The sequence below is a fragment of the Stomoxys calcitrans genome, chromosome 2, assembly GCF_963082655.1.
Source record: "Stomoxys calcitrans chromosome 2, idStoCalc2.1, whole genome shotgun sequence".
Classification (NCBI taxonomy): Eukaryota; Metazoa; Arthropoda; class Insecta; order Diptera; family Muscidae; genus Stomoxys; species Stomoxys calcitrans.
This window is the reverse complement of record NC_081553.1, coordinates 101,298,805-101,326,665: the sequence shown is the minus strand read 5'-3', so window position 1 is coordinate 101,326,665 and position 27,861 is coordinate 101,298,805. Positions and strand designations below refer to the sequence as shown.

The following is a 27,861-nucleotide window of genomic DNA, read 5'->3' as shown; positions in this document are numbered from 1 at the left end:
ACAACTGTGCCAAGTATGTTTCAAATCGGTACATAATCTAAAGTAGCTGCCATATAAACTGATTTTGAATTTTGAATTCTTGAGCCACTAGAGGGCGCAATTTTGCCATATATACCAATCTGGTATATTGACTTCTTGAGATAATAGAGGGCGCAATTCTCATCCGATTGGGCTGAAATTTTGCATGAAGTGTTTTGTTGGGACTTCCAACAACTGTACCAAGTATGGTTGAAATCGGTACATAACCTAATATAGCTGCCATATAAACCGATCTGGGATCTTGACTTCTTAGGCCTCTAGAGGGCGCAATTCTTATCCGATTTGGCTGAAATTTTGCATGAGATGTCTTTTTATGAATTCCAACAACTGTACCAAGTATGATTCAAATCGGTACATAACCTGATATAGCTGCCATATAAACCGAACTGGCATTTTGACTTCATAAGCCTCTAGAGAGCGCAATTCCTATCCGATTTGGCTGAAAATTTATACAAGGGCTTCTCCCATGACCTTCAACATACGTGTCCAATATGGTGTGAATCGATATATTGCCTGATATAGCTTCCATATAAGCAGATCCTCCAGTTATGCTTCTGGAGTCCCTACAAAGTGCAATTCTTATTCAAATGGACTGAAATGTTACCCAATGTCTTGTATAACGGTCTTCAACATTCAATTCATTTATGGTCCGATTCGGACTTTAACTTGATAACGCTCCAAAGAGATACCGCGCAAAGAACTCGACAAATGCAATCCTTGGTGGAGGGTATACAAGATTCGGCCCGGCCGAACTTAGCACGCTCTTCCTCGTGTTTTATTTACATACTATGATACAAAAATCAATGGTAGGGACCATATTGACACAGTTATTTAAGTTTAGAAAAATTCGTGTGAGCACAAAAAGTCCCCAATTTTCGTACATAATTTGAATCCTAATTGAAGGATTTCAATGCTTATGCGAGAAAGCAACAAAACTGTAAAGTAAACCCCACACAACAATGGTGGCATGTAAAAAAAATGAAAAGACTCAACGAGGGATAAAGGCACACAACCCTGTTGTTACAACAAACTACAGCAACAAAGGAATGTTGAAAAGAAAACATGCGTATCCCTTAAGGCATTCCAATGTTTACTGAAAATAAACACCCCGTTTTGTTAATAATGATGGTTTCTTTTTTCATTGTCGGTTTCTAAGGAAATCCCGCATAAAGGATATTGAAATTTACCAAACATTGAACAGTTGGGAGAGGGAGTAAAAACAAAGGCATGAAAAATAGGATGTGTTTAAAGCAAATAACAATTTCTTTTCAATTCCCATGAAACTTTATAGGAAAACATAGTTCAAAATGAAAATAATTATGGAAATTTTAGGAAGTCTTAGATTAAGGAGTTCTTGGAAGCCAACATTTTGGTTGGGTGTTTTCAACGCTTTATATATGGGTTTTTAAAATGCATGCTTTACCCTCAAAGACCTATCAAATGAGCCCCATATTGCTATGGTCGTAAATTTTTCATGTTTGGGCGGTGTTTTTGGGAAGGGGCGGCCCCACAAAAATTTTATGCCACATTAAGATATCAGATTCCTATTCTACACTCAAATATATGAACCTCATATTGCCATGGTCAGTAAATAAGTCCTTTTTGGGAGTGTTTTGGGGAAGGGATGGACCCCCAGAAACCTTATCGCACATTTGGATATCAGATTTGTATTCTACTCGCAAATACCTTTCATTTGAGCCCCATATTGTCATGGTCGATAAATATGAGCGATTTAGGAGTGTTTGGGGGTTGGGGTGGTCCCCCTAACACTTGGTCCCACAATTGGATATCAAATACGTTTTCTTATCCCAAATACCTTTCATTTGAGTTCCATATTGTCGTCATTGGTCTATATATATATTTGGTAGGTTTTGTGGGTGGGGCGTCCCCCTAGGTACCCCATCCAAAATTTGGATGCCAAATTTTTATTTCTAGGTTGTCAAAAGAGAAAGCACAAAATTTCGCTTAAATAGCACTACCCATCGCCTAGATCTGGCGTCTCTGAAAATTAGGATAAGGGGGAGGGTCCGCTCCCCCTTCAGATATCAAAAAACTTAGTACCCTATTTTGACCACAGTTATGATCCTGTACCTGCACCATCAGTGAAAAAAATCGGTTCAGCCGTTTTTGAGTCTATACGGAACATACAAACAAACAAAATCAAATTCATTTTTATATCCACCATTATTAGGATGGGGGTATACAAATCTAGTCACTCCATTTGTAACACCTCGAAATATTGATCTAAGATTCCATAAGGTATATATATATATATTTGTAGGGAATGGATGAAGGGTCCAACCCTAGGATATATTAAGGGCAGGATGAAGGGTCCAACCCTAGCAGTTTTGAGGGCAAGATTAAGGGTCCAACCCTAGTGGTTTTATATTTCATTAAATTATGAATTTTATGAACAAATCCTAACCAGACGAAACGTCCTAGCTGGATAATGTTCAGTTTAATTTTATATTTATTTTACGGGCCAAGTCAGACTTAAAAGTCCTAACTTGTCCTCCTATGAGTTTCTTCCGCTTTAAATAATGAGACAACTGTCCTCGTTGAATGCTATTAGAAGAATGATTTTATTTTTAACAAAGTTTAAGACTAAGCCTACAAGTGTTTGACAAACTTAATCTGTTATACACTCAAAACAAAAGAAAACATGTTATACAAACGAGAGTGAGAGTACTCACTATAGATCATATGACAAAACGTATAATAAAGAAAGAGACAAATGCTATTAGGTGAGTGATAATGATTCGAGTGTAAAATTGCAAATGAGAGAATAAATCCATGGTATATAAATCAATGGTATAAGTTAATGTTACAAATGGTAAAAATATCAATGGTATAAATCAAAACTCAAAAGAGTGTTTTAATATTTAACGTTAAAGAGAAATTGGTTACACTCAAGCAAAAATCTAAGTTCAAATAAAATTAAAGTGCATTACGTATAATATCAAAAATATAATTATCTTCAATGTGATTTATATAAAAGCTGCTTCTACATATTATATTATATATATCGTGTCAACATTCTAAGTCGATCTAGCCATGTCTGTCCGTCCGTCTATCAGTCATAATCATAATCCCCATAGCGGTCGAACACATAAAGCTAGCCGCTTGAAATTTTACACAGAAACTTAATGTTGATTGTTAAGTCGTTGATGATGGCCCATATCAGTTCAGATCTGGTTAAAGCTCTCATACATATCTGTTCACACTGTGCCAAGTACGGTTCAAATTGGCCTACAACCTGATGTAGCTCCCATATAACCGATCTCCCGTCTTGAGTCCTTACAGGCCCCAATTTGGCTGAAATTTTGCACATAGTGTTCTGTTATGACTTTCAACAACTGTGACAAGTACGGTTCAAATTGGCCTATAACCTGATGTAGCTCCCATATAAACCTATCTCCCGATTTGGCTTCTTGAGCCAATGGAAGCCGCAATTTTTGTCCGATTTGGTTAAAAATTTGCACAAAGTGTTCTGTTATGGTTTTAAACAACTGTGTCAAGTACGGTCCAAATCGGTCTATATCCTGATATAGCTCCCATATAAACCGATCTTCCGATTTAACTTCTTGAGTCCCTGGAAGCCACAATTTTTGCCCGATTTGGCTGAAATTTTGCACATAGTGTTCTGTTATGACTTTCAACGACTGTGTAAAGTACGGACCAAATCGGTTTATATCCTGATATAGCTACCATATGAACCGATCTCCCAATTTGACATCTTTAGCCCCTGGAAGCCGCAATTTTCGTTCGATTTGGCTACAATTTCGCACATAGTGTTCTGTTATGATTTCCAACAACTATGCCAAGTACGGTCCAAGTCAGTCTATAACCTGGTATAGCTCCCATATAAACCGTTCTCTCGATTATCCTTGTTCGGTTCCTAGAAGCTTTAATTTATGCTGGTTTGACAAAAGTTTGGTAAGTAGAATGAAATTATGCCCTTCAACTAAATTAAGTTTGAATAAATTTTTAGCAGAATCCATGGTGGTGGGTTACCAAAATTCGTCCCGGCCGCATCTAGCACGCTTTTACGTGTTATATATAAAATCTAATTATTATGTTATTTTTATAAAAATTGTGCCCTAATATTATTTTCGAAAAAAATTTTTGTCAAAATTTTGACGTTCTTAGTAAGAAAAGTGTAGTTTCTGTTGGGCCTAGGTCTAGGAAAATTTCATTCACAAAATCATTCTTGACAGCTGTCTAAATAGCCGTTGTAATTGTAATGTGTGCATATATCAAGGGTCTGTTTTTTGTGGTGAAAATGTTTATTTTTCCCGACTAATTGCCTCAGATATGCGAATGTGCAAACCATGTTTCTTTTTCTCTTCTCTTCACGGTAGTGTTCCATTGTTGCATGATGTTTGTGGTGCGTGCATTTAATGCATGTCAACAATTTGTCAGTTAGTTTGTTTAACCATTATCCGGTTATTGCATTCCAATTGACCCCAACTCTGCGACGTCTTAGGTAATGTGTGTTAGCAGAGGGTTCTTCCTCTCTCTCTCTCTCCCCCTCTCTCACCTAATATTCAATTCTCCCATTCTATTGCCTTGAATGTTGCATGGGGGTTTTGTTTAGCTTTCTGCTAAGACTATTGATTTTATTACATGGCCCTCATCGTGCGCAGACAGACGGACACCTTGAAAAATATTCACGAAGTATGCAACACTCACAGACACCATGCAATGTAAATTGTTTTCCTTTTTTTCTATATCACATCGACTATGTCTAGGCTATGTTGAACTCTTACCGTATTTTTGAATGCATGTACTTACCCCCTAACATGGCAAGTCAAAGGTTTAAAGGATTTGCATTCACACCTCATGGCTTACATCAATTGGGGCACTTTCTCAACTTAATGCCTTATTGCAAGTCAATGCAAAAAATGTACTGACTTAGCATGTCATGAGTTACCTTATAAATGTATTTCTAATTTTGACAAAATATTCTTTAAATATTTTGACATCTACCATTTTGCAAATTAAAATTTGGAAAACATGCGTCCGAGCAGCTCATATAGTTTTTTGCCAATTTACCCTCATATATTGCAGAATAGAAAATTTTACTTGTCTATGCATAGTGTAATCCATCAATGGATGCATGCATGTATTTCCTTATCACACACGCTAACCAAAACAATTTTCCATTTTCAACGTGGTCGATGTCGAACATATTGATTCGTATGGTTTGCGGTTGGGTGGGGTACATTTTTGGGGCTGGCAGAGTGGAAATGAAAGGACAAGTGCCAAGCAAACAAGCATGCATGAGTATCGAGGCACAAATCGAGTGCTGTATTTCCATGACATTCAGAATAGAAATTTTTTATGGTTTCCAAAGTGTTGAACATGGCCAAAATACCACAAAAAAAAAAAACGAAATGAAAAAAAAACGGAAACGAAAAATATACAGAAAACAACAAGGCAGACGAAATGTACACTCATTGACAAAAAGTTTGCTGAAAATAGCAAACTCTGTCTGCTGAAGATATGCTACTACAGCAGTAGTACTGCACTTTCAGAGCAGCAGGTTTACTGCTGAAAAGTCTGTTGGTGGCTGAAAATGACTGCTGCTAAATTATGAAGGGAATGTTTAAAGAAACCAGTAAAAGCGTGCAAAGTTCGGCCGGGCCGAATCTTGGGGAATCCACCACCATGCATGCTGCTTAAATATGGGAGCTTCAACTAGTTATAGACCGAATTGGACCCTACTTGGCGCAATTGTTGAGAGTCCTAAAATAACACTATATGCGAAATTTCAGCTATATCGGATAAAAATCGCAGCTTGTAAGGGCTCAAAAACTCAAATCGGAAAATCGGAATCGGAAGATTTTTATGGGGGCTATCTCATGTTCTTGATCGGTTTGAACTGTACTTGGTAAAAAAAAATGCAAATTTTACCCATGAACATTCCACTAAGGAACAGGGGCAAACTTCTCACATATCAATGAGTGCAGTCCGATTCAAGTTTAAGCTGAATGATAAGGGGCCTCCTTTTTATAGCCGAGTCCGAACGGCGTGCCGCAGTGCGACACCTCTATGGAGAGAAGTTTTACATGGCATAGTACCTCACAAATGTTGCCAGCATTAGGAGGGGAAAACCACCGCTGATATTTTTTTCTGATAGTCTCGCCAGGATTCGAACCCAGGCGTACAGCGTCATAGGCGGACGTGCTAACCTCTGCGCTACGGTGGCCTCCACTTGGCACAGTTGCTGAAATTCATAACAAAACACCAGGTACAAAATTTCAGCCAAATCGGATGAAAATTGCGGCTTCTAGGGTCTCAAGAAGTCAAATCGAGAGATCGGTTTATATGGGAGCTATATCAGGTTATACATAGATTTAAGCCCTACTTGGCACAGTTGATGCAAGTCAAAATAGAACACAAAGTGCAAAATTTCAGCCAAATCGGACAAAAATTGCGGCTTCCAGGGGCTCATGAAGTCGAATCGGGAAATCGATAGAAATATGGCAGCTATATCAGGTTATCGACCGATTTGGACCAAACTTCACACAGTTTTTGGAAGACCTAACAGAACACCGCATGCAAAATTTCAACCAAATCGTATGAACATTAAGGCTTCCAGTGGCTCAAGAAGTCAAATCGGACGATCGGTTTATATGGGAGCTATATCAGGTTATATACCGATTTGGACCGTACTTGGCACAGTTGTTGGTAGTCATAACAGAGCATCGCATGCAAAAGTTCAGCCAAATTGGATAAAAATTGGGGCTTCCAGTGGCTCAAGAAATCAAATTGGGAGATCGGTTTATATGGGAGCTATATCAGGTTATAGACCGATTTGGACCGTACTTGGCACAGTTATTGGAAGTCACAACAGGACACCATGTGCAAAATTTCAGCCAAATCAGAAAAAAAATTGCGGCTTCCAGGGGCTAAAGAAATTAAATCGGGAGATCGGTTTATATGGGAGCTATATTAGGTTATAAACCGATTTGGACTGTACTTTGCACAGTTGTTGAAAGTCATATCAGAACACATCATGCAAAAAATTCCCCAAAATTGGACAACATTTTCGGATTGTAAGCGCTCAAGAAATCAAATCGGGAGATCGGGTTATACGGGAGCTATATCAGGTTCTTGACCGAACAAAAATTGCGACTCACGTTGGCTCAAGAAGTCAAATCGGTAGATCGGTTTATGTGGCAGCTATATCAGGTTCTTGCCAGATTTGGACGTTACTCAGCACAGTTATTGGAAGTCATAACAAAACACTACGTGCAAAATTTCAACCAAATCGAACAAAAATTGCGGCTACCAGGGGCTCAAGAAGTCAAATCGGGAGATCGGTTTGTATGGAACATATATCCAAATCTGAACCGATATGGTCCATTTGCAATCCCTAAAGATTTACATCAATATAAGGTATCTATGCAAAATTTCAAGCGGCTAGCTTTACGCGTTCGACCGCTAACGTGATTTCAACAGACGGATGGAGATGGCTAGTTCGACTCAGAATGTCGAGACGATCAAGAATATATAAACTTTATTGGGTCCCAGATCAATATTTCGAGGTGTTACAAACGGAATGACTATATTAGTATATCCCAGTGGGTATTAAAATGGTTAAAGTAATCAAAACAAGTAACAGGCAACCATAAAAAGTAGCAGGCAATTTTTTTTCAGCCAACTTGTGTATCCAAAACAGAAGACTTTGTTTGTTGAAATAGCAGTAAAAAAAAGTTTGCTCATACAGCAGGCCTATGTTTGCTGAAACTGCAGTAAAGTCTGCTTTCCCATTTTCAAGAGACAAAAACTGCTGTTTTTTCTTAGGTATACGATAGGATATCTTTTCCCTTCCCTCCCTCCTTTCGTCGCCTCGATTATGCCGCTATGGTATGAGCTGCTCTCATCCTCAATCAATTCTCCCATCGCCTTAAGTCTCATAGCCGCAATGGCTGCCTCACACTAAATCTGTATGTCAATGGGTTGGATATCTAGAATAGTCTCTTGTGCCCTAGTGAGCGTGGTCCTCATGGCTCTGCCTATTCCAAGACAACTCGTTTTCGGAACCTGTTGTATGGTCCTCGCGTTGCACTTTTTCTCCATAGCAGTCCACCAAACTAAGTATTGGCCTAATCACGCTCCTGTAGATCCAATGGACTATCCGCGGATTCAGGCCCCATTTCGAGCCTACGGCCCGTCTACATAGTGCCCAACATCTGTGAGCCATCTTAGCACGCTCCTGAATGTGACACTTCCTATTCAGTTTCCTGTCCAAGATCACACCTATGTATTTGACCTTGTCAGATATCGAAATTGTCTTATTGAGGAAACGTGGTGCGGTAAATTGGCCCACCTTCGTCTTCCTCGTGAACAGTCATATCTCAGTATTCTCTGGGTTGGCATTGAGATCTCTGGGTCTGGCCCAGTCATATGCCATATGCAAGACCCTTTCGGCCCTTCTCCAAAGCTCGTTCGCATCCTTAACCCTTACAAGTATTATACCATCGTAGCAGACGGGTTCAAATCCCTCCTCAGACAGCATCCGTAATAGGTCATTTATGGTGGTCACCCATGGGAGTGGCGATAAATTGCCCCCCTGTGGCGTGCCCTGTGCCACTTCGCCCTTATATTTATAACATTGGACACACAATTTATCTATCTGTTCCTTAGCATATGGTCTATCTAGTCTCTAAGGACCGGGACCACCCAGTACTTGTCTAAGGATTGGATCAGTGTGTCGGTCCTCAGACCCTCGATGCCAACAAATACCGCCAGTGTCTACGTTTTGGCATCGAAGGATTCTTCTATTTTTTGCACAACCTCGTGCTGGGCAGTCTCCACCGACCTTCCTTTGAAATGGGCACAATGTTTGTATTTGAGCAGTTTGCTGGATGTCCTACTCTTTATCATGGTGTCCACAATATGTTCCATGTTCTTGAGTAGAAAGGACGTAAGGCTTATGCCGCAACTTTTGTCGGATTTGACTGAAATTTTCCATTCGAAAGGACGTAAGGCTTATGGGTCTTTACGCCTTTGATGTCGCATAACTTGGCTTGCCTTGAGTTTGGGTATAAACACCACACTTGTCTCCTGCCAGGCTTTCGGAGTATATGCAAGTCCTTGGTACGCTGTGGAAATATTGGCCAGATGAGGCACCAGATAGTCTAGCTCTTTCTGTAGTAACGCCGGAAATATACCATCAGGTCGGGGTGACTTGAAATGAAATGGTTTGAAGCTCCTCAAGGACTCTCTCACCGGAAATTCCGTAATTATAAACCTTCGATCAACGTCATCATTCCAAGATTCCGATGTCTCTGTGGGTCCCGTCATATCCTGTGGAAAATGGGTTTTCATCAAAAGCCTCAACATTTCCTCCGTTGTCTCTGCTCTCACTTCCATGTCCCATGTCTACTAAAGCCCTTACAAGCCGCAATTTTTGTCCGAATTAAGCATGTAGTGTTCTGTTACGACTTCCAACAACTGTGTCAAATACGGTCCAAATCGATCTATAACCTCATATAGCTCCCATGTAAACCGATCTTCCGATTTGGCTTGTTGAGTCCTTGCAAGCTGCAATTTTTGTCGGATTTGACTGAAATTTTGGATGCGAATAAAAGTAAGGCTTATGGGTCTGTAGGCCTTTGGTGTCGCTTAACTTGGCTTGCCGGGTTTGGCTATAAACACCACACTTGCCTCCAGCCAGGCTTTCGGAGTATATGCAAATCCTAGGCACGCTGTGGAAATATTGGCCAGATGAGGCGCCAGATAGTCTAGCTCCTTCTGTAGTAACGTCGGAAATATTCCATCAGGTCCGCGTGACTTAAATGCTTTGAAGCTTCTCAAGGATTCCCTCACCATAGGCCATTATTCCTGTTTACAATATTTTGTATAAATTTTTAGCAGAATCCGTGATGGTGGGTTCCCAAATTTTTTTTTTACTTTATTTTATTTTTTTGTATTTGATTTTATTTTATTTTATTTTATTTTATTTTATTTTATTTTATTTTATTTTATTTTATTTTATTTTATTTTATTTTATTTTATTTTATTTTATTTTATTTTATTTTATTTTATTTTATTTTATTTTATTTTATTTTATTTTATTTTATTTTATTTTATTTTATTTTATTTTATTTTATTTTATTTTATTTTATTTTATTTTATTTTATTTTATTTTATTTTATTTTAATTTTATTTTATTTTATTTTATTTTATTTTATTTATTTTATTTTATTTTATTTTATTTTATTTTATTTTATTTTATTTTATTTTATTTTATTTTATAAAGATGAGGCGCCAGATAGTCTAGCTCCTTCTGTAGTAACGTCGGAAATATTCCATCAGGTCCGGGTGACTTATATGCTTTGAAGCTTCTCAAGGATTCCCGCACCATAGGCCATTATGCCTGTTTACAATATTTTGTATAAATTTTTAGCAGAATCCGTGATGGTGGGTTCCCAAATTTTTTTTTTATTTTATTTTATTTTTTTGTATTTTATTTTATTTTATCTTATTTTATTTTATTTTATTTTATTTTATTTTATTTTATTTTATTTTATTTTATTTTAATTTTATTTTATTTTATTTTATTTTATTTTTATTTTTATTTTTATTTTATTTTATTTTATTTTATTTTATTTTATTTTATTTTATTTTATTTTATTTTATTTTATTTTATTTTATTTTATTTTATTTTATTGTATTTTATTTTATTTTATTTTATTTTATTTTATTTTATTTTATTTTATTTTATTTTATTTTATTTTATTTTATTTTATTTTATTTTATTTTATTTTATTTTATTTTATTTTATTTTATTTTATTTTATTTTATTTTATTTTATTTTATTTTATTTTATTTTATTTTATTTTATTTTATTTTATTTTAATTTTATTTTATTTTATTTTATTTTATTTTTTTTTTTATTTTATTTTATTTTATTTTATTGTAATTTTGTTTTATTTTATTTTATTTTATTTTATTTTATTTTATTTTATTTTATTTTATTTTATTTTATTTTATTTTATTTTAATTTATTTTATTTTGTTTTATTTTATTTTATTTTATTTTATTTTATTTTATTTTTATTTTATTTTATTTTATTTTATTTTATTTTATATTATTTTATTTTATTTTATTTTGTTTTATTTTATTTTATTTTATTTTATTTTATTTTATTTTATTTTATTTTATTTTATTTTATTTTATTTTATTTTATTTTATTTTATTTTATTTTATTTTATTTTATTTTATTTTTTTATTTTATTTTATTTTATTTTATTTTATTTTATTTTATTTTATTTTATTTTATTTTATTTTATTTTATTTTATTTTATTTTATTTTATTTTATTTTATTTTATTTTATTTTATTTCATTTCATTTTATTTTTTTTTTTATTTTTTTTTTCTGTTTTTCTCTGTCAATTTACGTTGTTGCCCCTGTGCCTATTGTGATTGAATGAATGATTGTTTCGGGCTGTTGCTCGAATAATGCTAACGAATAGGCCATATCCATGGGAGTCTCCTGCTACCAATGGCAATGCGCCCAAACTTGAATTGAATTGTACATACAATACATTTCAATGACCGTTTATTTGCGTGGAAATTCATTTAATTATTAAGTAATCAAATACATTAGCCCCATGTTTTGTACACCATGGGGTCCCATAACAATATTTGAAATTGATCATCTAGACTATTGACTGGGCGATTGTTCTGCAGCCATTTCGTGTGGTCTCCATTCAATTGTTTGTATATTATTTTTGATGTTTGTTTTTTTTTTCACTATGATTTTGTTTCGTTTATACTCTGGTATTTTGTTTTGAAGGGGTAGGAGGAGGCTGCAACTTGTATCAAGTACCACGCCACAGTTGCACGTTGCTTATATTGAAAAAATATACACCATAAATGTGGCCACAACAATTCGCTTAAAACTATTTAATGATTTATTTTCATTTTTATGGGTATGTAACACATTTTTCTGGTGTTAATTTGAAGAAAAAAAAACCATCAATGTAAATTTTTTTAGGTATTTCAAAAACAAATCGAGTCATAATAAAAATATCATAAAACATTATTTGTGGTCATACTAGAGAATAGAAAAACATTTTCAACATGACAAATGGGTCAGAATTTCATTGCTCATAAATATGCACAGACAGGTAGGCCCTGACACAAAGATCTAAATATTACCATATGGGATACAGACAAAAGAAACTACGGGCAATGTTTAAATAAATAATAAAACTGATTTTCACCGAAAAGTTAAAATTCACCGAAAAAGAAAAAGTTTCCTGTGGAAACATTGTTGCTTTTCCGTTTTTTTCACAACAACTCCTCTCTCGCCTGCTTGGGAAGGTTTCTTAAAAGGCAACTAATTAGGTTTCGTTTTAAGTCTGCATAAAGGTTATTAAGACTATTAACACTTAACACGATTTTCAAAGGCTTTCTGGCTTTCAGAGCACATCGCCCAGAATATAAATCTTCAAAGATCTCTTAACAGAGCACATCGCACCAGTCATAGCTGTGAGTCGCTGTGATTCAAGGCCCTCTCCACACCACATGGTAAATGGGGGCTGAGCGTGATGATGATGTGATTCTTTGGTCATCCAAGCAAAACGAATGAAAATTGTTTTTATGGTCTGACGCCGTCAAATGCCGGGCGGCAAGTTCTAAAAACATTCCAGGGGCCGACTGTCTTAGGTCTTCTCTCTTCCAATGGGCATAGTGGCTGTTTAAATAACCTTGAAATGTTTATCCTTCCTTAACTTCTCTCAAAACGAGTTTTGTTAAGTTTCCATGGCCTTAAACCACAAACGCAGAAATATGGAGGCAAGCGTCAATAGACACACAAACACACACACATACATAAACAAACTCCCACTGTCCTGGAAACATTTAACTGCTAACAGACAATATGAATTTTTGTAATTAAGATTATAGGACACGCTATGCCAAAGCATTTAACCCATGGCAGAGCTACAAGAGAGTCAGAAAAAGAGAGAAAGAAAGTTGAAAGCTATATGTAGAAGGGGGGAAATTTAAATACCCCACACCAGACCCCTTAGCCAAGCATTGTGGCGACAACGACGACGACGACTACGACTACGACAATTTGAAGAAATCCACAACAAAAAAGTGGTCAGAAAATGAAGGAAAAACCAAAATGACATAATTCTCCGTTTCGTTTGGCAAAATCGTTGACATTGGTAATGCCAATGTCGTCGCTCTTCAGTGGCCAAGGAAAATTTTCATTCTTCTTTTCTGCTTTACGCCATCGACATTACCATGTTGTGGGGGTTTAATTGTGGGTATGAGTTTCCATAGTTTTTTTGTCGCTGTCATTGTTGTCTCTGTTTTTGTTTTGATTATTTGTGTGTGTGTGTGTACTTCACTTAAAAAGTCCCTAGGCAACAAATAGCTTAGAAAACATTGACAATTTCAATATTAAGGTGGGTCATGATGGTTTAGCATGTAAAGAACAAATGTTTCATAAAATGAGACGCCATGTATCTTGGGAAATGTAGTGTAGGAACCATGACTTAGGAAAGGTGAATTAGGAACCCTAACGCCATGATTGTGACATGGGATATGCATTGTTAGGTATGAACTATGAAATAGGAACTACGACGTAAGAACGTTGATTTAAGAACCTTAAAGCAGGAAGCGTAACTAAGGAACCATGACAAAGGGACCATGTAATAGTAAATGAGAGGTTAGCCTCTTGACGTAGGATCCGTAAGGTAGGAACTGTGACGTAGGAAACTCGTCGCAGGAACCGTGACGTAGTAACTGTAAAGTAGAAACTGCGATATATGAAGAGAACCTTGGGAACCGGGACATAGAAACCATGACGCAGGAACCACTACGTACCAACCGTGTTTTAGGAACCTTGAAGTAGGAACCTTGACGTGGCAACCGTGACGTAGGAGCCGTGACGTAGGAACCGTGACGTAGGAACCGTGACGTAGGAACCGTGACGTAGGAACCGTGACGCAGGAACCGTGACGTAGGAACCCTGACGTAGGAACCCTGACGTAGGAGCGGTGACGTAGGAGCGGTGACGTAGGAACCGTGACGTAGGAACCGTGACGTGGGAACCGTGACGTAGGAACCGTGACGTAGGAACCGTGACGTAGGAACCGTGACGTAGGAACCGTGACGTAGGAACCGTGACGTAGGAACCGTGACGTAGGAACCGTGACGTAGGAACCGTGACGTAGGAACCGTGACGTAGGAACCGTGACGTAGGAACCGTGACGTAGGAACCGTGACGTAGGAACCGTGACGTAGGAACCGTGACGTAGGAACCGTGACGTAGGAACCGTGACGTAGGAACCGTGACGTAGGAACCGTGACGTAGGAACCGTGACGTAGGAACCGTGACGTAGGAACCGTGACGTAGGAACCGTGACGTAGGAACCGTGACGTAGGAACCGTGACGTAGGAACCGTGACGTAGGAACCGTGACGTAGGAACCGTGACGTAGGAACCGTGACGTAGGAACCGTGACGTAGGAACCGTGACGTAGGAACCGTGACGTAGGAACCGTGACGTAGGAACCGTGACGTAGGAACCGTGACGTAGGAACCGTGACGTAGGAACCGTGACGTAGAAAACGAAACGTAGAAACCGTGACGTAGGAACCGTGACGTAGGAACCGTGACGTAGGAACCGTGACGTAGCAATCATGATGCTACATCACCCCTATGTCCTGAGGCGGTGAAGTATGAACTGTGACGTAGGGATCGTGTCGTAGGAGCCGTGACTTGGTAATCGTGATGAATAAACAGTGGCGTAGGACCACGAGTGGAAACAGTAACACAGGAACCTTGCCGTAAAAACCGTGACGCAAGGAACTCGGAGTAGAAACCTTGATTTAAGGGGTTAGAGCCATGACGTAGGAACCGTAACGTATGACCGTTATGTAGGAACCGTTATGTTGTACCGTGAAGTAGAAACTGTAACATATGAATAGGATGTTAGGAACCGTGGCGTAAGAACCGTGACATAGGTACCGTGTCTTAGAAATCGCGATCTTCAAAGGGATGTGATGTAGACGATGTGACGTAGATGTTGGGGATGTAAAGTAAAGAATGTGAAGTAGGGGATGTGAGGTAATTGGTGGGATGTAGAGAATGTAAAGAAGGAGATCAAACGTAAGAAATGATAAGTTAGGGATGTGAATTACTGGGTGGGAAGTAGGAGATGTAAAGTATGGAACATAAATTTGTGGATGTGAAGTAGGGAATGAAGAGAACGGGATGTCAAATAGGATATGTGAAGTAGAGTATGTGAAGGAGGGTATTTGAAGTAGGATATGTGAAGTAGGAGATGTGAATTGGGGAGATGTAGAGTAGGGGTTATGAAGTAGTGTATGGAAAGCAAGGGATGTAAAGTAGGGAGTGTGAAGAAGGGGATGTGAAGTAGGTTATGTGAAGTAGGGAACGTGAATTAGGGGTTTTGAAGTAGAGGATGTAAAATAATGGAATGTGAAGAAGGAGATGCAACGTAAGAGATGAAAAGTAAGGAATGTGAAGTAGAGGGTGGGATGTAAAGTAGGGGATGTGAAGTAGGAGCAGTGAAGTAGGTAATGTGAGGTTGGTGATGGGAGTTAGGGGATGTGAAGCTGGGGTTGTGAAGTAAAGGATGTGAAGTAGGGGATGTAAAGTAAGAGATGTGAAGTAGGAGATGTGAAGTAGGGGATGTGAAGTAGGGGATGTGAAGTAGGGGTTGTGAAGTAGGGGATGTGAAGTAGGGGATGTGAAATAGGGAATGTAAAGTAGGGGATGTGAAGTAGGGGATGTGAAGTAGAGGATGTGAAGTAGGAGATGTGATGAAGTTGATGTGAAGTAGGGGATGTGAAGTAGGGGATGTGAAGTAGAGGATGTGAAGTAGGAGATGTGATGAAGTTGATGTGAAGTAGGGGATGTGAAGTAAGTGATGTGAAGTACGGGATGTGAAGTAGGGGATGTGAAGAAGGAAATGTGAAGTAGGGGATGTGAAGAAGGGGATGTGAAGTAGGGGATGCGAAGTAGGGGATGTGAAAGAGGGGACGTGAAGTAGGGGATGTGAAGTAGGGGATGTGAAAGAGGGGACGTGAAGTAGGGGATGTGAAGTAGGGGATGTGAAGTAGGAGATGTGAAGTAGGGGATGAAAAGTAGGTGATGTGAAGTAGGTGATGTGAAGTAGGGGATGAAAAGTAGGAGGTGTGAAGTAGGGGATGTGAAGTAGAGGATGTGAAGTAGGGGATGTGAAGTAGGATACAATCTTCTGCCACCTTTTTAGATATATTTCCCGCAATGGGATTCTGCCATAATTTATTTTTAGCCTTTTTAAGTCCTCCACTGCCATATATATGCTAAAAAGAAATCCTTTAACTCTCAGTATCATTTAATCTGACCCACCTTAAGGTCCTATTCTCTAATGCCACATAACATGCATAGTACTCATACACTTTGAATATGAGTTGGCATATTCCAGCACGTTTTGCTTTCATAATTATTGTGGCATTTCCGTTCAATGTCACGTGTATGCGGCGGTTGTGGTCATTTTTTTTTTTCAATAGTTTAGAGTAAATGAGTCCCTTGGAATCCCATAAAGCCTCGGTTAAGCGACCATTATGTACAAGTTTCGGCATTTAGTTAAAGTGGCGGCACTTAAAAAGGATTTCTAGGATTATCGCAAACAGTGTGTGCATAATATTTCATTGTTTTTAAGAGAGTATAAGAATGATTCCTATGAAAATGAAAAAAAAGGAAAGGAAACTGATTTTCTATCGAAATACAATTTTTACATAGTTTTCTATGAAAATCAAATGTTCCTTAAAGTGCACTTGAAAAAAGTAAACAAATTTTTCTACAAAAAATTTACAATTAAATTAAAATTAAATTTTAATATCAATTTCTATAAAAACAAAATATTGAATATTTTCACATTTAAAAAAAAAATTATTGAAAAATAAAATTTTTTATACTTTTTAGAAAAAAAGAATCTAACAAAACCTAAAACCTAGTCTAGCTAGGGGGTAAGTAAACCCCCATGACATATTTGACAAAGTTCGTTAATGAAGGTTCTTGGCCGACCAGAAATTGTGATCCGAGTTGCCAGTCGAATACTTTGTTAACATCACCCTCTTGTCTGACTTTTAAAATTTGTTTGCTGTTCTATTCTTTGAAAACGAATCATTAATCAAAATGGTCTATAGCCGGGGAATATTCAACACTGGAATCCCAAAACAATTCTAAGACCAAAAAAAAACCTTTCAAACGTACAAAAATCTAATTTTTATTGAAATTTGATTTTTAAGAAAATTTCCCCATGTTTTATTTTTAATCGAAATCTTTTTTTATAAAAAAACTCATTAAGATTATGTTCTTATATTTCTTTCAAATCTTATTGTTATCAAAAAATTTATCGAAATGTATTATTTCGCCAATTTGTTAAAGAACATTTCTTTGGAATTTATGGTTATCGAAAATTTTGTCAAAATTAATTGTTTTCAAAAAATTTTTCAGTGCATATCAGGTTATGCAACGATTTGCACCATTCTTAACACAGTTCAGCCAAATCGAATGAGAATTCCACCGTCCAGTGGCTCAAGAAGTCAAGACCCAAGATCGGTTAATATGGCATCCAATCAGGTATAAACCGATTTCAACCATACTTAGAAAAGTTATTGGAAGTGATACCAAAACACTACGTGCAAAATCGAAGATGAATTGCGTCCTCTAGAGGCTCAAGAAGTCAAGATCCAAGATCGGTTTATACGGCAGCTATATCAAAACATGGACCGATATGGCCCATTTACAATCCCAACCGACCAACACCTATAAGAAATATTTGTGCAAAGTTTCAAGCGCATAGCTTTACTCTCTCGAAAGTTAATGTGCTTTCGTCAGTCAGACGGACGGACGGACAGACGGACGAACATGGCTAAAAATGTCATGACGATCAAGAATATATATACTTTTTGGGGTCTTAGAAGCATATTTCGAGGTTTCGAATGACGAAATTAGTATACCCCCATCCTATGGTGGAGGGTATAAAAATGACATCGCAATTTAATTTTTTATACAATTTTTATTTTGTTTATTCTATTTTTCGTAATTTTTCTTTCAAAAAAAATTTGGTACACATTTTGTTGCTAAGAAAATTTTATCCAAATTTTTTTGTTATCGCAAATTACGTCAAAGTTTTATTTTTATCGAAAATTTCTGTTATCGTAATTTTCGCCGAAATTTTATTGTTTATTGTTTTTTTTTTATTGAAATCATGTTGAAATTTTATTGCTATCGGTTTTTCGTCAATATTTTAGTTTTATAGCTACTTTTGTCCAATCGTAATTTTCCTTTAAAAAAATGATAAAATTTTTTGGCTAAGAAAATTTTATCCAAATTTTTTTGTTATCGCAAATTTCTTCGAAATTTTATTTTTATCGAAAATTTCTTGTTTTCGAAAATTTCTGTAATGGAAATTTTCGTCGAAATTTTATTGTTATCGGAATTTTTCGTCATAATTTAAGATTTATAGCAAGTTTTGTCCAATTTGTTAAATTGACATCTTGTTGATATTTTATTGCTATCAAATTTTTTTATTAAAATTTTTATTTTATATCGTTAAAATTTTATTGCTTTCGAAAATTTATTTTTAAGCAACTTTTGTGATTTTCTTATATTCAAAATTTCTTTGAAATTGTTCATTGTTATCGAAAATTTTTTCGAAATTTTTGTTTTTTTTTTCGAAAAATTATCGATATTTAGTTTTTAACGACAGTCTGTTGAAATATAATTTTTTTGGAATATTGTGACAAATATTTATAGTTGTCGAAAACGTTTTTGAAATTTTAAAATTTTATAGTTATCGAAAATTGTGTCGAATGATTATAGTTATCGATAAGTTCATAGAAATTTTACGAATATCGATATTTAATAGTTTTCGAAATTTTATAGACATCGATATTTTATACTTTTCGAAACTCTCTAGATATCGATATTTTATAGTTTTCGAAATTTTGTAAAAAATTACTTCGAAAATATTTTGAAATCGGAAATCTAGTCGTGACATATATTTATAGTTATCAAAAACGTTTTTGAAATTTTTAAATTTTATAGTTATCGAAAATTGTATCGAATGATTATAGTTATCGATAAGTTCATCGAAATTTTACAAATATCGATGTTTTATAGCTATTAAAAATTTATATTTATCGAAATTTAATAGTTATCGAAGATATTCCCAAAATTTTAAACGAATTTTTTTCAGAAAATTATGACCAATTTCACTTGTAAAAAATTTCTTCGAAAATTTATTGGAATCGGAAATCTAGTCGAAATGTTATTGTAATCAAAACTTCCGTCGAAATATTAGCTTACTGTCGTCGGAGCTTTAATGTTATCATAAATGATTTTGTTATCGAAAATTTGCCCAACATTTCATTGTTATCAAAAATTTTGTAAAAATTTCGTTTTGACAAAAAATTAATATTGGTAAAAATTCTTGTTGAAATTTTAAAGTCAACGAATACTGTGTCGATATATTATAGTTATCGACCATTTTGTCAAAATTTAATAGTTATCGAAATTTAATACTTATCGAAAATATGCTCAAAATTTTAAACCAATTTTTTTACAGAAAATTTCGACCCATTTCTCTTGTATAAAATTTCTTTGAAAATATATTTAAATCCGAATTCTAGTAGAAATTTTATTGTTATCGATAACTCTGTCAAAATCGTATCTTACTGTCGTCGAAACTTCAACGTTATCAAAAATTGCTTTGTTCCCAAAATTTCTTTATTATTAAAACTTATATCAAAATTTCATTTCTATAGACGTTGACAAAATTTTTTTTTACAAATAAAAATTTTAAGAAAATTTAATAAAATTAAATTTTGACAAAATTTTTTTGAAAAATTAAATTTTGACAAAATTTTTTTGAAAAATTAAATTTTGACAAAATTTTCTTGAAAAATAAAATTTTGACAAAATTTTCTTGAAAAATAAAACTTTGACAAAATTTCCATAAAATATAGAAATTTTAAATTGAATATAATATAATTGAAACTGCTTTAATACTTACTCTGTTTCATTGTTTTCAAACACCAATTCGCCTTGTTGTGGTTCAAAATCTTTGCCACCCTTGGCCGTACCATCCTCTGTCCAATAGGGGATGATTACTTTGCCGCGCGCACCCGAATAACGTTGCACTTTGAGTTCATAAGCACCGACCGATTCAACCAATTCGTGATCTTTTTGGCTAATTGCAAAGATGCCAGCATGATCGTCATCCAATATCATGACTGTGGCCACTTTCGGTACCGACAGGACGGCCGGTTCTGATGGATTACTGAGACGCACATAGAAATGTTCGTCCTGTTCGAAGACGTCGTCATCGATTACCTCGATCTTGAAGCGTTGCTCATCGACGCCGGGCGGGAAGGTGAGTACACCCTTTTTGCCCACATAATCGCTGCCTGCCTCGGCGCTACCATCTTCTGTCTGATATTCGACAGTGGTGTAGCCGGAGAGATCGCCGCGTCTGACGACGCGCACCTCGAATTCGCCACAACTCTCCATGACCGTATAGTGGCCGGGTTCAAAGAAAATGCGCAGGGGAGCCTCCTCTTCGTCGGCCACAACATCGACACGTTGCAGCTGGGCCTTGACCTCGCTCAAATCGCTTTGGGCGCGCTCTTGAATTTTGCGCATGATATTGCCGCTGCCCATCATTTTGCGAGTGGCCTGAATGCGATAGAAGGCCCGCGACTTGGGACCACGATTGATCATTTGCTCCTGTGCCATCATTTCTAATTGCTCCAGATCACTTTGTGGATACTTTTTGCGCAGGTCCTTAAGCAACGAAATGTATTCACGTCGTGCCTCCTCGAAATCTTTCATCTCCTCCGTGTCCTCCAAAGCTTTGATCTCATTGTCTTGCTGGTTCATTTCTAGCGCTGCGTCGCCCTCAGCGCTCACAATAACGCCACGCTTGTTCATGCGATAATTCTTGTCCAGGTATTTGTAAATCAATAGGCGGCGATCCGCAATGTAAGCGGTCAACACGGTAGCCGGGAAGAACATGAAGGTCAACAGACCCTCCCACACCTCGACGCGACCGGGTGAGATTTGGGCCAGGATGAGATATAACCAGATGTAGGCGAATACCGACCACGTGGCCGTGACAAAGAACACACGCAAATGCTTGATTTTACGCACCTCTCCATCGGGAACAACCAAAACGCACAAAGCTATAATCACGAAGAGATTGTAGGCGGCCGAACCCACAATGGTGCCGGGACCCAGATCGCCCGCCTCAAAGTTCTTGGCAAACATCTCAATGACAGAGAGCAGAATTTCCGGGGCACTCGAGCCCAAAGCCATAAGCGTCAAATTGGCCACCGTCTCGTTCCAGACGCGCACCACGACAATTTGTTTTTCGCCATTCTTCTTCTTGATCACCACCTCCTTCTCCTTGGACGTGATTACTTCAATTGCTCCCATAAAGCGATCGGACACAATCGAAACGCCGATAAACAGGTATATCATGGCAAAGAAATAACACAAGCCACGAGCCACGCGATCTCCCGTGCTGAGATTTGTTTGGGGCATCCATATGGGGACAACTAGACCTTCGGTACAGAGACCTTCGGAGCCTTGCGCGAGCGCTACTGAGACATTTTCGAGCGCCGCCTCCGATGTGGTCTCAACTGACGCCGGTGATGATGCATTACTGTGACCATCGTTGTCATCATCAGGGCCGCCAATCAGGGCATCGGTGACGGTTCTCAAAGTTGTGGACATTGTTTCATCGTTCCCATTGTTCTCATCGTTATTATCATCGGCAGCTAGTGTGAGCGTTATTGTGCAAGACGCCAAGAGCATACAAAGTGCTACTGCGAGCAGCTGTATCGACGACGACGCTAATCGTTTCGGTAGAAACCGACCCATCTTATCTATTGTATTGTTCAAATAAAATGGGTGAGAGTGTTTGTAGGAAATTTTGTTCTCTCCTCCCCAATTTAGGGCTCTCTCGCTTGCTCTCTCTCTCTCTCTCTCGTTAGTGATTTAAAATTATGATTGCGGTTGTTGCTCTTTCTATGGTGAAGGTGGAGGTGGAGGGTGTTGGTGGTGTAGCGCTGATGTGGTTAGCAGCTGTGGCTGTTGTTGTTGCTGTTGAAGAACACGCCTTCTATTCGCCCACGTCTGCTGCGTTGCCAGGGGTGTTCTTCCACTCACACAGTGTTAGCGCGCAGTTGGCACAATAAACAGCTGTTAGCGCAATAGCTCCTACAACAATCGACAAAAAATATTTACAATAAGCGTTTGTGGCGTCTTTACTTTGAAGAGATATCTGCAGAGAGAGGGAATAAATCACTCTCTCAGTTGCTCTATGGTTATGGACGGCTGAAGCTTAAAGAGTTCGCTTAGCTTGGCTGGGCTTGCTTGGTGTTGTTGTCTGGTGAAGCTGTGGTGTCTCTCTAGATATTTGTTTGTTGTTGCCAGTATGGTGTCTACTCTAAGCTTTGCTTTGTGTGTGTATGAGTTCTATGATAGAAGTGATCGTTTTGTGGTGGTCTGAGGCTTTGGCTTTATTGTATGTTTAAGCTTATGACTAATTTTGGAAGAAGCGTTTCTTGGATTGATTTTTTTTTTTCTTTTCTGGAGTTTCTGTCTTGGTTTTTGTTTTCGTTCAAAGCGATTTGGTTTGGTGCTTTTAGTGCGAAAAAGGGGTGCTTAAAGCTTGTGAGTGTGTGTGTGTTTTTTTTCCTTTTTTTTAAATTTAGATTTAGTTAATTTTTTGTCTCAATTCTATTTTGGAAGGATATGGGAAGGTGGTGCCTTTGTTTTGCTTTTGTTGAGTGCAGCTTTTGTCTCTCTCTCTCTCGCTCTCTTTCTCTGGTGTTTGTTTGTTGTCGTTGGTATGTATAGCTTTGCTATTCTATCTGTAGTTAGGTGATTGTGGGAAGAGAAGACAGAGAAGTGTGGCGTGCTCTATAAACTATGAAGCTTTAGATTCTCAACATTTACTACATTTGCTCTCTTTTGCCGCTTGGCTTGGCTGGGGGGACAAGAAATGAATGAACAAAGCTTGGCTTGGCTTCGGTGTGTTCTTGCACGACTGGGATTTCGTTGCTTAGCGGTTATCTTCGATTCTTTTTTCTTAATTTCTCAAAACGGCTGCAGCTAATCCAATGTCCTCTTTCTGAAGTTTAGCCAATTTCGTTTTGGATTCGTTAGCACTTTCTTTTTGTTTTCTTTTTTTGGAAAAATTTTGCTTAATGTGTAGCGTTATATCGGGTGCGTTTGCTCGTTGAAAGTAGATTTGCATTCGTGGTTAAATACTATCTGGCCATTTTTAGTTTGAACGTGATTCAGATGGGGATAGGCCTGAAAGAAAAAGAAAAAAAATTCTAATGATTACTTCATTAAATTAAATAAAAACAAAAACAACAAATCTTATATAAAAATTTTAATTTTATTTTATATCATACTGGCCGAACCGGGCCCACTCCGCTGCAATTGGTGTAAATTTGCAAAAAATTTAGCTGGAAGTCATTCGCGTACTTTATTTGCCAGCAGAAGAGAGCGCGAGAGAGAGAAAATTTTGACAGTTCGAAAAAGATAACCTGCAAATTTCTACTGGGTCTTTTTTGCCGGCAGAAATTTGCAACTTTGAACAGATGTTTTGTAAAGATCATCTGTTTTATAAAAAAGCAGCCGTTACATTAAAATGCAAAAGCTAACACCATTTAATGAAGAAATAGTTTTACCTCAAGTCGGTGGTACATTAGAAGGTAAGCGCAAAATTTGGAAAATCTTGAGAAATTAAAACATTGTAGCTTTCCAGACATCAAGAAAGGAGCAATGACCGGTTTCCTAAGTGTTTTGATGGAATCATCCTCATCCGAGAGGTACGATGAAACCAACACCGTTCCTTTGAATTTATTAAGGAGGGGAGATACTGCCATGCGATTAAGTGGGTCTGGTTGGGCAGTTAAAAGTTGCACACACTGGGATTGAAAAAATTAGTTCAAATTAGTCTGCCAATTGTGAACGGATACAGATATCTTCAATGATAACACAGTGTACGTAGCCGCCACATGACCAAATAGAAAGCTCCCTTAGCCTCACATCAGTGGTCGCGGCAATTTGTCTAGCCACAATATCCAAAAACATTAGGTGTAGAGTCCAAGGTTCCTTTGTCCGCACACCGCAAGCGCTGCCGACAAGGGACTTGAGATGTAAAGCAGTTGTAGTCCTGTGCAGCCTTCGAAATGCATGCTGATGCTCGACGAATGGAAATTGTCCAACGGGAGGATCAGAAGGAGTAGACCCTCATGCATCTTGGCCACTGATGAAAGAAGACAGATGGGTTTGTACGACTTCCCCTTGCTCGAGTCCTTTCCAAGTTTCAGTAGCGGGATCACACTGCCCATCTTCCAAACATGGGGTACTATAGTTGTGTTCAGACAGGCTGACGACAGTTGTAAGGTACTTGACTCCAGGCAGATCCAGATTCTTCATCATCAGTGTAGAGATTTCGTCTGCGATCAACGCAAGGCGCCAAACACTTGGTGTCCCACATTTGGATAACAGATTCGTATTCTTCTACCAAATTCCTTTGGTTTGGTGCCATGGCCAGTAAATAAGTCCTGTTTGGGGGGTGTTTTGGGGAATTAACCAAGACCCCAAGAAATTTCGTGTCCTAGTCCCCAGTACCTTGCAATTGTGCCCCATATTGCCATGGTCGGTAAATATGTACGATTTAGGGGTTTTTTGGGGAGTTGGGTTGTCCCTTTACATCGTGTTCTACTCTCAAATATAGTTTTTTTGACCCCCATAACGCCCTGGGGTTAAGGGAAATATGTGGAAGGAGGCGTCCCCTGTACACTTGGCCCCCAAAAAGGAAATCAAATTTGTTTTCTAATCTCAAATTAACTTTCATTGGAGGCCCTTATTACAATCACCAGCTAATATGCCCGGGTGGGCCCTAAAAACTATTAACATAGTGCTCCTCTTTGAGCCCCAAATTGTCATGGTGAACAAATAGGTCCTATTTGGGGCTTGTTCTTGGGATGGGAAGTGCCATAGACAGTTAGTCCCGAAAGCTGATATCAGATTCGCACTCTACTCCCAAATATCTATAAGCCCCATATTTCCGCCGTCGGCAAACATGTCCGGCTTGAGGGTTGGGAAGGCGGTGATATCGCACTGAAAATATATATTAGATTCATATTTTACTCTAAAATACCTATTATTTGAGCCCCATATTGCTAAGGTCGGTAAATGTGTCCCCTTTGGGAGGTGCATTGGGGAAGGGCGACCTTATAGACACTTTTTATCGAATATTGATATCCGATTCGCTCTCTATTCTCAAAAACCTTCCATTTGAGCCACATATTGCTAAGGTCGGTAAATGTGTCCTCTTTGAGGGTTGTTTTGGTGGAGATGCGCTCCCAAACACTTGGTTCCAAATTTGAATACCAAATTCGTACTCTACTCTAAAATACATTTTATTTGAGCCTCATATTGCCATGGTCAGTAAGTAAGTCCTGTTTGCTCTACACCCAAATACCTTTAATTTAAGCCCCATATCGCCATTGTCGGTAAATATGCGCGATTTAGGGGTGTTTTGGGGGTGGAGCGGAGCCCCGAACTCATGACTCAATATTTGAACATAACATTCGTATTCCACTCTCAAATACCTTTCATTTGAGTCCCATATTGTCGTGATTGATCTATAAACATATTTGGTGAGTTTTTGGGGTAGGGCGGGGGGCCGCCCTATCCGAAATTTGGATATAACATTTTTGATTTTAGGTTACTATAAGAGAGCGCACAAAATTTCGCTTAAATCACACCACTCATCTCTATGATTTGGCGTTTCTGAAAATAAGGGTAAGGGGAGCGCAGATAAGCCCCATTTATTATCCGATTTTGCTAAAATTAAAAGATTTGGATATAGCTGCCATATAGACCGATCTCACCCTTTAAGGTCTTGGGCCCATAAAAGGTGCATTTATTGTCTGATTTCGCCAACATTTGGGACAGTGAGTTGCGTTAGGCACTTCAACATTTTTGCGCATTATGGCATAGATCGGACCAGATTTGGATATAGCTGCCATATAGACCGATCTCACCCTTTAAGATCTTGGGCCCATAAAAGCCGCATTTACTATCCGATTACGCCGAAATTTGGAACAGTGAGTTGTGTTAGGTTCTCCGACAACATTCTGCAATTTGGCCCAGATCGGTCCAGATTTGGATATAGCTGCCATATAGACCGATCTCTCCATTTAAGGTCTTGGGCCCATAAAAGGCGCATTTATTGTCCGATTACGCCGAAATTTGGAACAGTGAGTTTTGTTAGGTTCTTCGACAACATTCTGCAATTTGGCCCAGATCGGTCCAGATTTGGATATAGCTGCCATACAGACCGATCAGCCGATTTAGGGCCTTAAGCCCGTTAAAGGCGCATATATCATCCAACGTCGCTGAAATTTCGTACATTGAGTTATGTTAGACCCCTCAACATCTTTACGCAATGCGGCACAAATCGGTTCAGATTTGGATAAAGCTGCCATATAGACTGATCTCTCCATTTAAGGTCTTGGGCCCATAAAAGCCGCATTTACATTTACATTGACTTCTTGAGCAGAAATTTTGAATGAGGTGCTTCGTTTGATTTCCAACAACTGTGTTAAGTATGGTGTAAATCGGTGCATAACATGATATAGCTGCCATATAAACCGATCTGGGATCTTGGCTTCTTGAGCCTCATTCTCATCGGATTTGGAAGAAATTTTGTACAACGGCTTCTCATTACCTTCAACATACGTGTCTAATATGGTATGAATCGATTAATAGCTTGATACAGCTCCCATATAAACCGATCTCCCGATTTTGCTTCTTGAGCCCCTACAAGGCGCAATTCTCATCCGAATGAACTGAAAGTATGACTTCTGCAATGTTCAGCATTCATTTATGTTCCGAAACGGACTATAACTTGATATAGCTCCAATAGCATAACAGTTCTCATTCAATATTCTTTGTTTGCCCGAAAAGAGATACTGCGCATAGAACTCGACAAATGCGATCCATGGTGGAGGGTATATAAGATTCGGCCCGGCAGAACTTAGCAAGCTCTTACTTGTTTGATTTTAATTTTTTTTTTTTTTTTTTTTTGTTTAGACATTTGAAATCGAGGCAATTGTTTAATTTCGCTGTGTATAGGTGTTGCCTGGCTGAGCATGTGATGTTTGTCGGTATCATGTCCCGATAAATATTCAATAAATTTTGGCATTGCAAGAAAATGATGCTAACGATGCTATAATCTTTGCCGCCGCCTTCGACTACATCGATTTCAGGTAATATTACGTTTTGTGTTTATTTGCCAGTATTTTAGGTAAATAAACGCACTCATTGAGTGTATTATGTGCATTTCTTGCTTTATATGTACATACGTATGGTAGCTAATGAATACTCGAAGTTTTTGGTATTGTATGGTGATTCACACAGTCTCTATCGGTACGAGTATTTCATGAACTTCCAGATAGGCAAATGTTTAATTTAAGCAAAATTACAAGGCATGCAATGTATGGAGGAAGTCTAAAGGGGTCATATTGGTGACCACAAGGCCAAGGTTGCTTCCTCATAAGCTATGTCGGTGTATTTTGGGTACTAAACGCTCCGGTAAACTTCTGGGTTTCAGCATACGGCAGTCTAAAGCAGGAACTGAGAAATAATCGAATCTTATATATAAAAATCAATCTGTATTTGTTTGTTTGTGTCTTCCTTATAGACTCAGAAACGGCATAATGGCGCGGACCCTCCCCCT

General features: G+C 37.8%; 1 protein-coding gene across 10 annotated transcripts in view; it reads right to left on the bottom strand.

The window, feature by feature from the left end:
• LOC106082975 (sodium/calcium exchanger 1) overlaps positions 1-27,861 on the bottom strand; it is a 577,326-nt gene that overhangs the window by 293,776 nt on the left and 255,689 nt on the right. For 8 of the 10 annotated variants that reach the window (XM_059363418.1, XM_059363416.1, XM_059363414.1 and 5 more), the window contains one exon: positions 20,104-23,411. In XM_059363418.1, coding sequence (XP_059219401.1) covers positions 20,104-21,971 — 1,868 coding nt within the window. In that variant the 5' untranslated portion in view covers positions 21,972-23,411. The remainder of the gene's footprint in view (positions 1-20,103; positions 23,412-27,861) is intronic. The other 2 variants (XM_059363419.1, XM_059363420.1) reach the window with 2 other exon arrangements.